Here is a 15,919-nt window from a genome sequence, read left to right as displayed (position 1 = left end):
GCTCGACACGGTCTCTTACTCCTCCACGTCTCCTTTCCAGCCTGAACGGCTCCCTGCCCAACGTGGAGATCCGCAACAATTCGCTGTTCTTCAAGGGCCCCGTCACCTACGATCTGGCCGGCACCTACGTGTGTGATGCCACCAACAGCGTGGGGACACGCTCTGGCCAGGTGGAGGTGAACGTGACAGGTAGGTGGACTCCTCCTGTTTGCTATAGTGAGTCGGGGTGCACGGTTTGAGAAATGTGGCACATCTCGTCAGCCAAGATGTGGACAAGATGTGGACATTGCCAGAGGATTGTTATTCTGGTCATGAAGGCCACTTCGGAGATCCGATCTCCGTCTCAGAGGTATCAGAGAACCACTACACTCATCTCCCTCTGGAACAGAACTGGGTAACGAGGGAGACAACATATAAGCACCTGAATAACAAGCTCGCATTTCTGAGAACCACCTGTGACTTTCCTAGCCTGATACCTGCTCAAGTCGATTTGTTTTATCTGCATGAGAATAAGCAGGGAAATGAAAACCGATGCCGTTTTCTGAATTTGCTGTGCATCGCTGGCACAGGTAGTCTGCTGTTCCACTTTATGGAAGATGTCTGTAATAAAAGGATGACTGATGATGTTTGGAATCAAACCGTGCTCTTGTCTCTACATGTGACTCGCTCCCATTGACATTGGGTTGTTTTGCCTAGATAAGATGGGATCTCTGGCTCTGTAAGACAGGCTGAAATGTTTTGCAAGTGGCATTCCCTGCTCCAGGAGCACGCAGCGATGTGGCCATGTGCTAGGCTACCCTGACACCGAAGGGAGAAAGGGGTCTGTGTTGTGGACAGCAGGAGCAGAGGATACATGCTCTCACTTCTGTTATGTAACCCCTCTATAAATAGCACTCTCCTCTGAGCAGAGATGCTTGCACACTCGGTTCAGGGAATTCTCACCTTGCGTGTCCACTTCCACCGCTGTGCAGTTGCACTCGTGCCGGCAGAAAAGCACTTTTCTAAATCATTCTTTTCATCCTCGTTCCCTCTCTCCTTTTACCGATATTAATATGTCACCGTAAATTTGTCATAAGATGCCAACCCAGTGAGTGCATCAGGCGTACTGACAGCACAGTCCTGCGACTCCCCTGTCACCTGTGCCCCGGGCTGCACTTGGATGGCCATGTCCTCGGGACAGAAGACCTGGAGTCACTGTTTAAAACAGAACTATGCTGAATGAAAAGAGCGAGCCTATGATCTCAGATCAGTCTCCATCGTGACACGCAACCTTATGGCGTTTTTGTGGAGAGCGATCAGCATTTCAAGGGAAGTGGTCTCGAAAAGGGCAGCTTTTCTAGATCTTTCTAGATTTAACTTGGCAGTTGGTGCAGTGCCTTTGAAGCTCTGATATTTATGTGGGAGGTACAAATGATGGCCTTTGTCTCAAACCGCCTCAGTGCTTTGGAGGAACACAGCAAGCGAGCTGCTCATTGTCGTAACGGGACAGTCACGTCTGCTGCAGGCAACCGCTGTCTCTGTTTTGGGGCGAATGTCCCTAAAGAACAGCATTTCAGCGCCTAAGCCCTCACCAACCTGTTGGCCGTGTTTGACATAATTATTCTTTCTCTGGCACCTTTGGGAATTTCACAAGCGATTTAATTTCCCGGTGCCTGAGGAGAAGCTCCTTGGTGGGATGAGCGGCATGTTGAGGCTTATCCCGTTGCAGGGGGGTGACAGGGAGGCACCAGCCTGCACAGCCCACACGTTTGTGCTGGAAACGAAGGCAGCAGGATGCATGCAGAGCTCCACGAAGAAATGCTGTAAAGCGGGGAATGCAGTTCTGCTTTCCCGAGGTCCAGAGTCTATCAGGGGCACAAAACCAGGGCCAAATTCCCCAATAAAATTTTCTGGTTCATTTTGCTGATCGGGGGGGGGGTTCTTCAGGCACAGGGGTGGGGGGATCCAGATCAAATTGTATTTTGGTTTGCCAGTTGAGTCCCCCTGGAGTAAAGGTTCCCTGAGGTGCTGTAAGCCATGTCTATGCTGAGAGTGTCCCTCCCCCAGCTCTCCACGCTTTCCCCGTCTCCCCTGTGTGGGAAAAGAACCACCTCGGCCCCCCGGGGCTCGTCTCTGACGCCGGTTCCCAGCGTTCTGTGGCGTTCTGCCCGCCTCCGTGGCGTAAAAAAAGCCGCTTTGTTCTAGATGTGCCCCGGAGTGACAGGGGACTCGCCTTAACGTCGACCCAAAAAGCGGGTCTGGCAGCAGGAGGGGCACAGCGCCCGGTGGACGGCGAGCACCAGTGGTGCCAGGCCTTTCCTCCTGAGGGTTCCCCACGTGCACGAGGAATCCCTGCAGAGTGACACGTGACACCAGCGCTGCACTTTTACGATGCGCCCACAATACCACACCTGCTCAGTTGGTGCCCTTTAGCACTGGAGTTAGAGTCACCAACAGGTTTGCATCCTCTACGTCTTTTAACACACACACCTCTGAGCCTTACCTATCAATCAAACTAGGTCTAGTGAGCTTCTGCAAGGTCGGCTTTGGTCTAGTTAGCTGGATTTTGGTTAGGTCTGGTATGGTCTAGTTAGATTGGTTGAGTTATGCTTTTGTGTAGTTGGCTTGATCGAGGTTCTGGTCTAGTCTAGTTAACTTGATCAAGGAGCTCTGCACTGGCCTAATTAGCTTGGCTGAGGTCTGGTGTGGTTTAGTTGGCTTGGTCGAGGTACGTTTTGATATAGTAGCTCGGTTGAGGTTCTGGTCTGGTTTAAGCCTAATTGCTGAGCTTTAATTGGCTAGGTTGAGATCTGGTCTGATCTCTGCTTGCTTGAGCCTCTGGTCTGATCAACTTAGCTTGGTTAGTTTCTATGGATACTTTTCTGTTTGTTTCCTTTGGCTGTTCAGAAAAGCGGCACCATGTGAGATTTATACTTTTGGTCCGGTCTTTCTGAGCTATAATCACATGACCTAATTCAAGCATGAGAAACACTTTAAGTATTTAAATGTTACACACCAATGACACAAATCCCTCATTTGTAGTTTTTATGAGAGATAACCTCCCCGACAGGCCAAACCACCGGCCCACAGTGCCCCATAAGGCCGCCCTCCCTCCGCAGTGGGTCGGACTAGGGCTTGGTTTGTGAGCAATTACCGCTAAGCTCAGGTGAGTCAGTTTCAGGGGCCGTCCGACACCATGCCACCTTTTGTTCCACATGCCAAAAAACTAATGAAAATGTGCAACCGGCCTCCCATTTTAATCAACCGTCTTGTCAAGAGAGGCATGGGCAAGGTGATAGAAACATCTACCAAGAATATTCACACCCTTAGAGGTTATTGTGTTTAAAAAGGGCCAATCGGTTAAAATCTTTCCTCCATGAAAAGGTTGAGACATAAATTACAGGTTCAGGTCTTCTGCTGGACTGATTCAGATTCATCTACTAATTAAGTGGAGTTCAGTAGGATCGGCATGAAGAAGAGAGACTAACTCAGTGATTCATTAAGATTCTCACAGAATCGACAAGTGCGGTGTGATGTTGTAACAGGACTGGTGAGGAATGTTATTTAGTGATGGTGGTCTTTCGGGGATTTAGGAGGGGTGGGGGGGGCGATGGTTTGATGTGGTCAGCCTCATAAGATTCTTCGCTTATAAGCCAGCCTAGCAAGGCTATAATTAAATCAATTAACTCTAAAATTTATAGTTGGCGCCTTTCTCCATTAAGTCCTTCACAGAAGAACTGTCAACTGGAAAACTACCACGTTCAATGCGCATCCCACAGGCCGTAGTCTGATTGGTGGGAATTGTCTGATGGGTGTTGACCACAAGTTATCCCACTGTCACCCTAGGATGAACCGCTCACTGTGGCCTACAGTGAGCCCTCTACTCCATCTGGAAATGGGATGTGCAGAAGCTGGTGGGGGGAATGTCATGACGAGTCATCCATTGCTGGTCACGCAGCCTCTAGGCCCTGGTGACCAGCATCTACATTTATTTTTTATCCAACATCTTTATCTTTATCATGCATTTTATTCGGGGAAAGAACAAAAAGGGTCATAAAATTCCTGGAGCAACTGGAGGTTAGGGGACTTGCTCAGTGACATCACTCAAGACTGGGATTTGAACCGACAACCTTCTGGTCACAGATACAGCACCCTAACCCAATAAGCATCTACGTGCATGAACAGGGTGCCCCATTTGGTAGTTAGAGACCCATGTTTGGGGGAGACAGACAGATAAGAGGAGAGACACTGGTCCATGAACCTGGAAAGTTCTAGCACCTACAAGCATCTGTGTATCATGCAGGGGAGGTTCTAGGATTTTTTTAAGCCGAGTTGCATATTTCATTTGCCAACTCTATCTTTAACCAATGATATGTTTAGCAACGTTGAGTGGCAGGAGTGGGGGCACTCCGGGGGCCAATCAGCTTTCAGCTGGGGCAGGTGCCTCTCTGTCATCGCCCCCGTATTCCTGCAAAAACAGCATGACCACATGACACGTTCAGGGCCCCGTCACTTACAACTGCTTACTTGTTCATTGTTGTAGGCCTGTCTATGTATATTCACATTCTCACTTTGGCTATTCATGTTTGGTTGGGTGGATATTTACATGTTCCAAGGTGCTTGTGGGGACACGTCCTCTCAGGCTGGGACATGCGTCTTCGGGTTAAACTGCCCCCCCGAATACAGAGAGCTGTGCTCACATCCGTTCACGCTTCCCTGAACAAGCAATCGCATGTTTCTGGGGTAGAGAGTGGACGGTGGGTTAAACTTCCCCCCCCCACCCCCCAAGGTGAGAATAGAGTAAATACAGCTGTGGTTCCTTGGATATCAGAGGGGGAGATGAACAGAAATGAGCCCCCTTTTTATCGGAGGATGGGCGGGTAATGGCAGGGTGTTACAGGAGAGTTACGCCATGCCTATCATTGCATGACATGTCTGCTGTCATCCAAGAAATGGTATGAGAGACAGAGAGAGAGAAAGGGGGGGGGAGCGAGAGAGAGGGGGGAGATGGGGCATTGACAGCAAACATTTTAATACACAAAGGAAGGTAATTGCTGAAAATTGGCGGTGCTCTCAGCTGGGCGGGAAGCATAGCCTCATTTACAGCACAGTGCCCCCTGACCCCCCCAGTGCTGGGGGCTCTCCCAGTGGCAGCTCGAGGGAGGACAGTGTTTGACCTAGAAGGGTCAGGCCTCCTTGACTGTGAGCAGAAGGGCCCTGGTTTGAATCCTAAGGGTGTCAGAATAGTCACATGACTATTTGGCCCTTGAGCCAGGCCCTTAACCCACTGAATAAAGTAAAGGGGGGGGGCAGATAAATGACTGATCCTGTTTGCTGGCTCCAAATGCATCACCCTCACCTGAATATGTGCATTCACCTTAAAGCAGAGCATGATGGGATATGTGGGATCTGAAGCATTGCTGTGTGCGTCGCAGTTGTAAATAAAGCTTCGTCATTAGGCTCGAGAGTGCCCCCCCCAAGGCTCCCTGCTGCTTATTGCGATTTTCTTCCTGGTGCACTCGAGCCTCATGGTGGTCCTTTGCGCTATTCCCGTACCTTAAAGCCAGCTTAGCACGGACCCCCTGCTGACACGCTACGCACTCGTCACATCCCATACGACAGCCTCAATCAGCTTAACTAGCCGAGCGCGGTGTCGCCCTGGAAACCCCCGCGTGTCACTGACGGGCCCACAGCCCACACATGTGGGTTCTGTGTATTATTAAGTCCAAACTGTCAGGTCTGTGTTGAATAGGAAAAGCGTGGGACGCGTGTTCCTGTTCCCTCCCCCGGCCTGGCTGCCTGCTCGGTGCGGGGGTGTGGCACTTTCACCCCCACCACCCAGCAGCAGGAGGACCCTCTCCCACCCCTGAATCGCGGGGAGATTACGCCTCATTATTCACATCAAGTATTCTCACACGCCGCTTATCTTGCCTTCTGCGGCTCCCTCCGAGATTATCGGTGCCAGCCCAATAATACCTGAATTTCGGAAGGCCCGAGGCCAGTTGGGCCGGAATGTTCCGGGACGCGGTGGCGGAGTAGCGGCTGGTGTCAGTGAAAAGACACTGTCTTGTGTTCTCCCCATCATTAACGCGCGTGGTTTTGCAGGGCATGCGGGCAGTAAGTGGGGCAGCCTGCTGGGGTCCTGATGCCGCATGCTAGTCACTGCGCAGACTTACAGAAAAGGTCAGATCGGAGAGGAGCTGTCAGCTCCGGTCGCAGAAATGCCCACGCGACATGCATGACGTGTGTATACTCCGCCAACATGGAGGAACTCGTTCTCTGTGCCGATGTGTAAAGCTCCTGTCAAACTCGCTCCTACTCCCACTTGTCCGCAGCTGATGCACAGTTAGGGACTGTGGCAGCGTTTCGTCACTGAGACGTAGCAACCCCATGCAGTTCAGGCCGCAGCATGAGTCACACTTTTCCCTGGAGCCCCTGTCGTGGCACTCATTGTGTTCTTTTACATTTATTTATTTTGTCGACACTTTTATCCAAAGCATTGTACAAATGGGAGAGCAGGGTCATTCGGCCCCTGGAGCAACTGGGGTTAAAGGCCCAACATTCTGCCAGCCACAGGATGTGAACCAGCGACCTTCTGATCACAAGCACAGCATCCTAACCCCATATGGTGCTCTCTCTCTCTCTCTCCCCTCTGATAGGCCACTAGTCCACTAATCACAGACGCATTTCAAGGCCTCTCTATGGGCTCTGGCCCCTCCCTTATCGTACCTCTGTCATCTGAATGCCTCCTCAGTCACCTGGCCAACTCAAAGTCACCCCATTGGTTAACTCTGTCCATATCTATCAGCATGGTTAGTTTGATCGTTTAGCAATAATTGCCCTGCAGGCTTTAGGTACGGCAGATATCTGATGAGGATATATTTCTTTGAAAATGTATATTTGGTGGTTTGTCTGTCAGTTTCTTCGAGATAAAATCAGTAAAATGTAAAAGGTGAGACTTTTGAATCACATCTACCAGACTACGGAGAAGATTCATTTGTACGTTAAAAAATGCAGACCTGGAGACGCCTCACTCGCTCTGCAGCAGAATCCATAGGGGTCTGGGGTGAGATGCCTGCAGTGGCCTATGATTGGCTCCTGACCTCCCTGTCTGTCAGCCACCGTCACGCACCTCACTGGCTTTTTATGCTGTCGATTTTCACAGTAGCAGCTTTATGAGAAATCGAACACTCAGACAAGACAAAACTTCGCCCGAGTTACACAGGAGATGGTTTGTCTCCTGGGAAATATATAAAAAATTAAGAATACAGCCCGTGGAAGGGAAGTTTTCCCGAGGGCTGCGGCTGAGGAATGAGCCTAATCAGCGTTTAATGAGTAACGTTTGGAGCAGCGGTGACAGTCAGCTTGCATCTTCATGTATCTGTAAACATCTCTGTGTGTATTTTATGGTGCCGTGGTGCAACAGTGGGATTTCGTGGACCAGGTGACTCTGCCTGCATTATTTACCGATGGATTGTTGCAGCTGAGATAGTAGCTATTGTTATAAAGCTATAGGGTTAAAGGTTTGCAGTGGGGGCTGGGGGGACTTCACTACCAGTGCTTAACAAACAAACAAAATAAAAATGAAGTGTTACCCATGAAACTGCCTACATGTTGCGCAGCCGAATGATTAGTGACGTGAAAATGCGTCTCACTAATGCAGTTTGACGCCTGTGACAGGCCCCCGCTGAGGCCCCCTGCTGGCCACTCCGTACCGTTGCCTCCATAGCCGCATATTCCCGGTGCCCCAAGGGTCGGCTTTGCGGGTATCAGGTCGGCATGGTGCCACTCAGAGGCTCCCCGTCCGCAATCTGCTAGCCGCGCCATCCCGCCGACTCGCTACAGCCTTCCAGCTGTTTCTGCACAGTTAACGAGTCTGTCTCTTTCAAGCCTCTAAAGTTTCAGGACCCTGTATGTAAGGTGGCTTGCGATGCCGGCCCCGCCTGTGCTACATTAATCAGATAAAGATGGGGGCTGCCTTTGTTTAGTATCTGTTAATTAGATAATGTTCAGGGAGCCGACCTTTGCCTTAGCTAAACAGGAAACAGAATAATCCATAATGATCTCGGTGCTTGGTGCAGGTGTTCGGCACTCAGAAAGGCGCGGAGCAGCCTGACAGAGTGGCTTCCTGAAGACCCTCCCCCCAGATCGGGGGAGAGTGAACGTTCACCTTTGGGATCTTCTTAACCTATCAGTTTCTGCATCAGTTCTACTTCATTGCTTTCCTTTTAAGGGTGCTCTTCTCCCATTTGGGGGTGCTCTTATTCCTTTTAGGGGTGCTCTTCTTCATTTTGGGAGTGCTCTTCTCCCTTTTGGGGGTGCTCTTATTCATTTTGGGGGTGCTCTTATTCATTTTGGGAGTGCTCGTATCCCTTATAGGGGTGCTCTTATTCATTTTGGGAGTGCTCTTATCCCTTATAGGGGTGCTCTTATTCATTTTGGGAGTGCTCTTATCCCTTGTAGGGGTGCTCTTATTCATTTTGGGAGTGCTCTTATCCCTTATAGGGGTGCTCTTATTCATTTTGGGAGTGCTCTTATCCCTTGTAGGGGTGCTCTTATTCATTTTGGGAGTGCTCTTATCCCTTGTAGGGGTGCTCTTATTCATTTTGGGAGTGCTCTTATCCCTTATAGGGGTGCTATTCTTCATTTTGGGAGTGCTCTTATCCCTTTTGGGGGTGCTCTTATTCATTTTGGGAGTGCTCTTCTCCCTTTTGGGGGTGCTCTTATTCCTTTTAGGGGTGCTCTTCTTCATTTTGGGAGTGCTCTTATTCATTTTGGGAGTGCTCTTCTCCCTTTTGGGGGTGCTCTTATTCCTTTTAGGGGTGCTCTTCTTCATTTTGGGAGTGCTCTTCTCCCTTTTGGGGGTGCTCTTATTCCTTTTAGGGGTGCTCTTCTTAATTTTGGGAGTGTTCTTATCCCTTATAGGGGTGCTCTTATTCATTGTGGGAGTGCTCTTATCCCTTATAGGGGTGCTCTTATTCATTTTGGGAGTGTTCTTATCCCTTATAGGGGTGCTCTTATTCATTTTAGTTGTGCTCTTCTCCCTTTTGGGGGTGCTCTTATTCATTTTGGGAGTGCTCTTATCCCTTATAGGGGTGCTCTTATTCATTTTGGGAGTGTTCTTATCCCTTATAGGGGTGCTCTTATTCATTTTGGGAGTGCTCTTATCCCTTATAGGGGTGCTCTTATTCATTTTGGGAGTGCTCTTATCCCTTGTAGGGGTGCTCTTATTCATTTTGGGAGTGCTCTTATCCCTTGTAGGGGTGCTCTTATTCATTTTGGGAGTGCTCTTATCCCTTGTAAGGGTGCTCTTATTCATTTTGGGAGTGCTCTTATCCCTTGTAGGGGTGCTCTTATTCATTTTGGGAGTGCTCTTATCCCTTGTAAGGGTGCTCTTATTCATTTTGGGAGTGCTCTTATCCCTTATAGGGGTGCTCTTATTCATTTTGGGAGTGCTCTTATCCCTTGTAAGGGTGCTCTTATTCATTTTGGGAGTGCTCTTATCCCTTGTAGGGGTGCTCTTATTCATTTTGGGAGTGCTCTGTTTCCTTCCACATCTATTACAACAGAAACAGTAACAGCTCTGATCATTTTTCCATAACCATCTGTCAGTTGAAAAATCCCTGAAAGACACTGTGATTTGTTCTCCTGTGCTGCTCTGTTGCTATGGAATCAGCAGCCATGTGCAGGGTGGGGGGGTTGTACGTGTTAATGAGAAGTAGGACTGACGAAGGCGACCCCTCCTGCCACCCAGGACTGCATGTCGCCTCTCGGTGCCGCCCGGCTTTGTTGTGCTCGGCACTGAAGTTTATCCGTGCGATGTGTGTTCCTCGAGGGTGGGGGGTTCATGGTGAAGTGTGATGTGGCTTTGATGAGATTGTCAGCTGCTGGGACAGAGTGACAGCTGGCTCTGACAGGCAGACTGGTGTCAGTTTAACCGAACTTGTCCTACTTGCACTCTAAGGTGAGATTGTACCTTAAACATCAAATAGCGGCACGCTGGAGAGGTTTCATACTCTGACGGCTGAACATTGTCATTGTTTACCGAAGCAAATGTTAAAGAAATGGTACCTTCCCAAATAAATAGTGGGGCGTTTTACGTTTGCATGTCGCACAGTGTAAATTAGGTCACACAGACTGTCTGCGATCTGCCTCTTCCTCCATCCATTGCTTTGGTTTTCAGCCTATTTTGAAACGAAAATGAACATGGACTGGAGCAGCCCCCCCCCCCCCCACCAGGACTGCAATGGGTGAGGGCTGGGGTGGAAGCAGTGCATCTGCATTAGTGCCTCTTTGTGCAGGGCAGTGATGCTCATGTATGCTGAATTACAGCTGTCTCTGACCACAGTGAAAGAGTCCTGTGTGTTTAAAAGGAGATGCTGGGGGGGGGGGGGGGTCCCTGTGTGCCCAGCTCTCCTGCCCCCTGCTGGAAGTGCTTTTCCAAGCTGCCTTACATGTTTCCCAAAGATGTGAGTCTTTTGGGTGGGGGCGGTGCTTGATTCCCCAGGGAGCGGGAGGGACACGTCACCCCCCTTTTCCCTGTGTTTATCCTAACCCCTTCACCCCCCCACACACACACGACTCCCCAGACACTGACACACTTTCCCTTCCATCTGTGTTTCCCTACCCAGAATACCCTAACAACCCGCCGCCTGGGGGGCGTGACAATCCACAAGAGCAGCAGAATCCTGGCGCCGCCATTGGTGGAGCAGTGGGGGGAGTGGCCCTGCTGGGCGTGGCCGCTGGCCTCCTGTTCATCTTCCTGCGGCGCCGACAGCACACCTTCAAGGGCGACTACAGCACGAAGAAGCACGCATTTGGGAATGGCTACAGCAAGGCCGGCGCTGGTGGGGCCCCGCCTCACCCGGCGCTGCCCAAAAGTCCACAGTACCCTGACGACTCAGACGACGAGAAAAAGCCGCCCCAGATCAGCGGGCCTGCCACCTTTGAGGGGGGCGAACGCGACTCTGAGGACACCAAGCGGCCCTATTTCACGGTGGAGGAGGCGGAGCGGCGAGAGTACGATGGGCGGACTCTCTCCTTCCAGTACGAGCCCGACGCCGAGATCGCCGATGACATGGTGTCCCAGACCGACGGCTCGGTCATCTCCAAGAAGGAGTGGTACGTGTAGGGGCCCCTCCCTTGCTGACCACGCCCCCAACTGCCCCCACCCCGGCACACATCCATACGTACCCATAAAAAGAATACGGAATAATCCGGAATGCGCCTTCTCAGCCGTTTCCAGACGTCAGTGTGATTCACATTGTGGTATTTTAACAATGCTATTAAACCAGTCATTAAAAGGTTCATTCGTGGCCAGTGGCCGGTGACTTCACTCTGCCAGGAAGCCTAGCTGCTTGATAATAATAATTGTGCATAATTTCTTTTATCATGTTATTCTAAATGTATCAATTGTGTATGAAAAAGGGCATTGCTGCACCTGTGGGCTGACTTCTACACTGGATGTATGATATTTCCTCTTACTCCTGCATTTGCTCGCCGGCGTTTCTCTTTCGTTTTAGCGAAGCCATTGCTAACACCAAGGAGAAGCGATCCTTGATGGGTCACCTGCAGTTAACCAATCGAATCAACCAATCAAAGGAGCCTTTGCTGGACCTATGGACCAATCAGAATGCGGCGCTAAGCCATATGCCTGACCCTCTCTGCCAGCAGCAGTTGCTCAATCCAGTCTTGGAAAGCAGGACTGGTAGATAAGTGTGCAATGCGTCAAGCCTCTGGCAGGAAGGTTCCAGCTAATGGACTAGTATCACCTTCACTGGCACGTACCAACACCTCACCAAGCTTCTAGTGTCTTGATGCTGCACGTCATTTTCACGCCCCGACTGCCAAACATGGCGGAGTGGATTTCCTGGCATCCAAAAGTTGGCTTTCATAAGGGTGGGGAAATCTATTTGGTGCCAAAATGACGCACTGAAGTCCAATCTCTTAATCCGCATGTTTCCACTACCCTCGTTCCTGCAAACCGCTGCCAGTCACACGCCTTCAAGAACTGAACGTTATTTTGTCATCATGTGACAATGATGGCACTTTGCTTTCATCAGTTTTGCATTTTAGCCAGATTCTCTCCATGCCAGAGGTTCGAATTGATGAAAACCAAATGTAGAAATGTTCAATATACCAAGTTACTGAAACAGGAGACTGAACTGGAAAGTGGGCGTGAATCGCTTGACACGTAATAACCTTAATGACATCAGCGCCTTGGAAAAGCCCAGTGCCGGCCTCCACCTCGTCTTAGAGAAAACCCAGTTAAAGACACAGAGTGGACATGGAATGCTAGCGTTTGTCAAGCACTGGGCTATGCATGCAGGACAAACCTGATATACAAACATCGCAGGGTGTTGAGCGCCAACATGACATGTTTTAAGTTCTCTTCTTTTTCGTAAATACATTTTTAATTGTCTTTGATGACTGTGACGGCTCTGGATAAATGTGAGGAGCCTGCAAATCCATCTATCCTGCCTGACTATTTTTCTTTTAAGCGTTTTGTGTCTTTGGGTGGCAGCTCTGTTGAATGATTATGTATGCAGTGCCAATAACCCCCATGTGTAGCAAGCCGGACCTCAGTAGCATCCAGTCTACAGTGTAAAGGAGTGAAATAAAAATGGCGAAGCTCATCTGAAATTCAGAAACTTATCCACCTGGTACGAAATAGCCTCGTGTTTGGGTGTATACGTGCAGGCTTTGCTTCTCCCCCTCCTACATCGGGGTGTGTGTCTTTGTGTCCTTGCTAAAACGTGAGAGGCCTGCCAGCACTGGTACAGAGCAGGGTCTGTGCTCACGGACCGTGGGAAGGACTTTGTGCCGGGATCTAAGGAGAGGAACCTCCGGAAGAGGACAAATCTGTCGCTTAAGCTGACTGTTTTTTTTTTTTCTTCCAGCCCCAAGTGAGACATGAGTTACATTTATAACCTTGGGGTGTGATGGATGCTATGTCGCAGCTGTTTGTCATCTGTCTGGATTATTATGTACCAGTGTCGTGGAGTCACATATGTTCCCTGTAATTTAACAAGCACAAAGATAACCACGAGAACTGTCGAGGCACAGAAAATCTATCTGTCTGTGAGTTCCAGCGTCCGTGTTCCCGCTCATCTCCCACAGATGCCTTTATATCCCGAAATGAAGATTTTACTGTATCTGTCTCCGAGAAAGTACCGAATTGACTGGACGTACGGTTATAAGTGGAGTCTGAGATTTGAGGTTGTGCAGCACGGTGTTTACATTGACATACGCAGATAATAAAACGCTTTTGTGCACATTAAGGTCCATGAAAACGTGCACGATGTTTCGCCCTGACCGTGCGCTTCGGGGGCCTCACACTGGAAATGGAAGCTGCCTTGTGAATGATGGAGCTCGCAGAGAGGCGTCCGAGTGAACCCTCCACGTCGACGTGAATGCCGCCCCCCATGAGCTTTCCCTCACAGCCTCACGCCTCGATGCTGCTTAATTACCTCCAACATAACGGCCTTTTCTGGCTTCTAACTTTTTGCTTTCTTTGCTACCGTAAAGAGTGAGACTTTTTCTTGTCTCTAGTCAGATTTCAGCAGTTGGTGACCTGGGCAGCTGGGTCAGGGCTCTTGCGTACCAACCTTGCACATCGGTACCTGTTTTACGCCACATTCAATAACGCGCACGCCACTCGTTTTATTCTTAAGACTCATGAGTATGTGGAAATACGACTTAATGACGCAGGAATATCAGTCAGTGTTTGAAAAGCTTGTGACCACCTTCCTGGTTCGCGTTTTACCGTGTTTTACCTATCTTGCGCAGTCATATTTAGCATATCTCTAAATGTTATACTCATGCTTGTGGATTTGACTCTGTCTTGTATCTGATAGACCAGCCGTATGTTCTGAGTAATGCAGTTCATGTTACTGAAGGAGGTACTGACCCAGCTAATCACAGTGGTTACTCGTAAGAAAGAATGAAACTGAAGACGGCTATGAGCAGACAGCAGTATTGTGTGTGAGACAATGGTACATTGAGTCCTGTGAGCTATAGTTATGGTTTGTACACGATGGTCTTTACACAATGGTGGTCTGTATATGGGTGTTCCTCAATACCAAGGATGCAAAGATCATACTTGTGGTCTTGGCTAGACCGGTCTTGCTAAGTTGCCTTCCAAGAATGAACTTGGGATGCAAGGAATCATGGAATTGGTCTCGTTTGGTGACAATGCAACCACTGTATCATTGATATTTGGGGTGGAGCAACAACGACATCCGGGGATTTTTACCGTCCTCTGTACTTCTGTTGTTGAGCATTGAAACTGGTCTTTAGCAATGGTAGGTGATGTAAAACGGGTTCCCAAGAACAGAAGTATGGTCAAATACGCATATTGAGAAACACCCCATTATGGGCTGTTCATGATGGTCTGTACACAATGATTTGTGCATGATGGTTTGTAGACGACCTACACACAATGGTCTTTATGTGATGGTCTATACTCGATGGTCTCTATATCATAATCTGTACGCGATGGTCTAGATGTGATGACCTGTTAAGGATTCTAAGTCTACTTTTTGATGCCATTTCACAAGATTGTGTAGAAACATAAGTATCATCAAGTACATTGAGTAATCATCTATTAAATAGTAACTGCTGCCAACGCAGTATAATGTATGAGGGCCAAATTTCACCTTCAGCAAGGGATCTTTGTCATAACATACAGGGGTAAATAATCCCGTGCAAATAGAGAAATGCTTTGCTGAGTTTACAATCATACATACACACACACTTATATCCTGTAAAACTATCATCATGTAAACAGGGAGGTTATCCCTACAACCACTCCTGCTCTGGAGTTAAGTACGTCAGAATGGGCCGTTCATCTTCATATGGGAACGATGGCTTCAGGGAGTACAGTTTGATGGCAGCTATGTCAGGGAAAGAAAGATGAGGACGATGCAGAACGTGAGCTGCCTCCACAAAGAAAGGTGGATCCTGACGTCTGCGGCGTTGTTATGAGAAGCTTCTAGAATCTGTGCATCCGTCGTCGGCTGTCAGGCGGGACTCACGTGAAGGGTATACGGCTGATTTGAGGCAATCGGCACGTGGTTCGAGAAGGATGGCTGCATAGTCCGGAACAGGCATGTTGAGTAGCGGTAGAGGGGCATTAGAGACTGTCCATGCACACGTGTGATGTCACGATGATCCGGACTGGACCTACCGACGCTACGTGTAAATAAAGGGATTTAGCGTTCTGTAATATAAGTTCCACTCTAAGAGCCCCTAGTGACTCTTGTATTACATGGGTGATATTGTATTTGTAAGTCAGAGGGTACGTTAAGGTTGTGTTTTCCTGTGGTTTGTGCTGAACAGGGGTAAAAGTTTTTATCACCATTTGGTGTCTTTCAGCAACTCTTGACAGTATAAAGATCTGCATTTTATAAATAGTGTCAACTAAATCGATGGTAATGAGTTTCTTTGTTTTTGTTATGATTTTTACTTAAGATGTGTACAGTTGAAGGTGCGTTTGTCCACAATAAAAAGACGTTACACTGCACCGTGGCCTCCCCCCCGTGTCCCCTTTGCTTTCTCCAATGAATGTCAACGAAAGGTCAGTCCAGTATCGACTGAAATTACTCTTCATTTTGGAGTGTGTTAACCTCTGTGGTCCGTACAAAAAGGAGAAAACATTTACTTTCATTGTGAGCGATACATTTAAAAATAATAAAACATCATCTGGTAAAGACGGGAAAGTTCCCGGACCTGGCCAAGGCTGACAGCTGCTCGCGTGCTCATTGCAGAAGCTTCCGGAGTCAGGTCTGCGCCTTTCAGGGTCAGCCTACCACTCTGAGCTCCCTTGACTGTTTGAGAACCCTCCATACGTGCTCTGATAACCACCTCAAATCGTTCTCTTCGTTTATACAAAGCGATGATGAGTCACTCGCGCGCTCGCACTGCAGCAGGAGGCGGGGGC

The 15,919-nt window shown here is 48.9% G+C and overlaps 1 protein-coding gene across 1 annotated transcript in view; it reads left to right on the top strand.

Annotated features, from left to right (window-relative positions):
• nectin1b (nectin cell adhesion molecule 1b) overlaps positions 1–15,502 on the top strand; it is a 58,644-nt gene extending 43,142 nt beyond the window's left edge. Inside the window, exons 5-6 of the mRNA XM_048981323.1 lie at positions 41–189; positions 10,611–15,502. Of these exons, the coding sequence (XP_048837280.1) occupies positions 41–189; positions 10,611–11,110 (649 nt within the window). The 3' untranslated portion in view covers positions 11,111–15,502. The remainder of the gene's footprint in view (positions 1–40; positions 190–10,610) is intronic.
• The last annotated feature ends 417 nt before the right edge of the window (positions 15,503–15,919 follow it).

Source organism: Brienomyrus brachyistius, chromosome 17 (assembly GCF_023856365.1).
Source record: "Brienomyrus brachyistius isolate T26 chromosome 17, BBRACH_0.4, whole genome shotgun sequence".
NCBI classification, from domain to species: domain Eukaryota; kingdom Metazoa; phylum Chordata; class Actinopteri; order Osteoglossiformes; family Mormyridae; genus Brienomyrus; species Brienomyrus brachyistius.
Note: the sequence above shows the minus strand (reverse complement) of the source record. Positions and strands in the feature narration are given on the sequence as shown.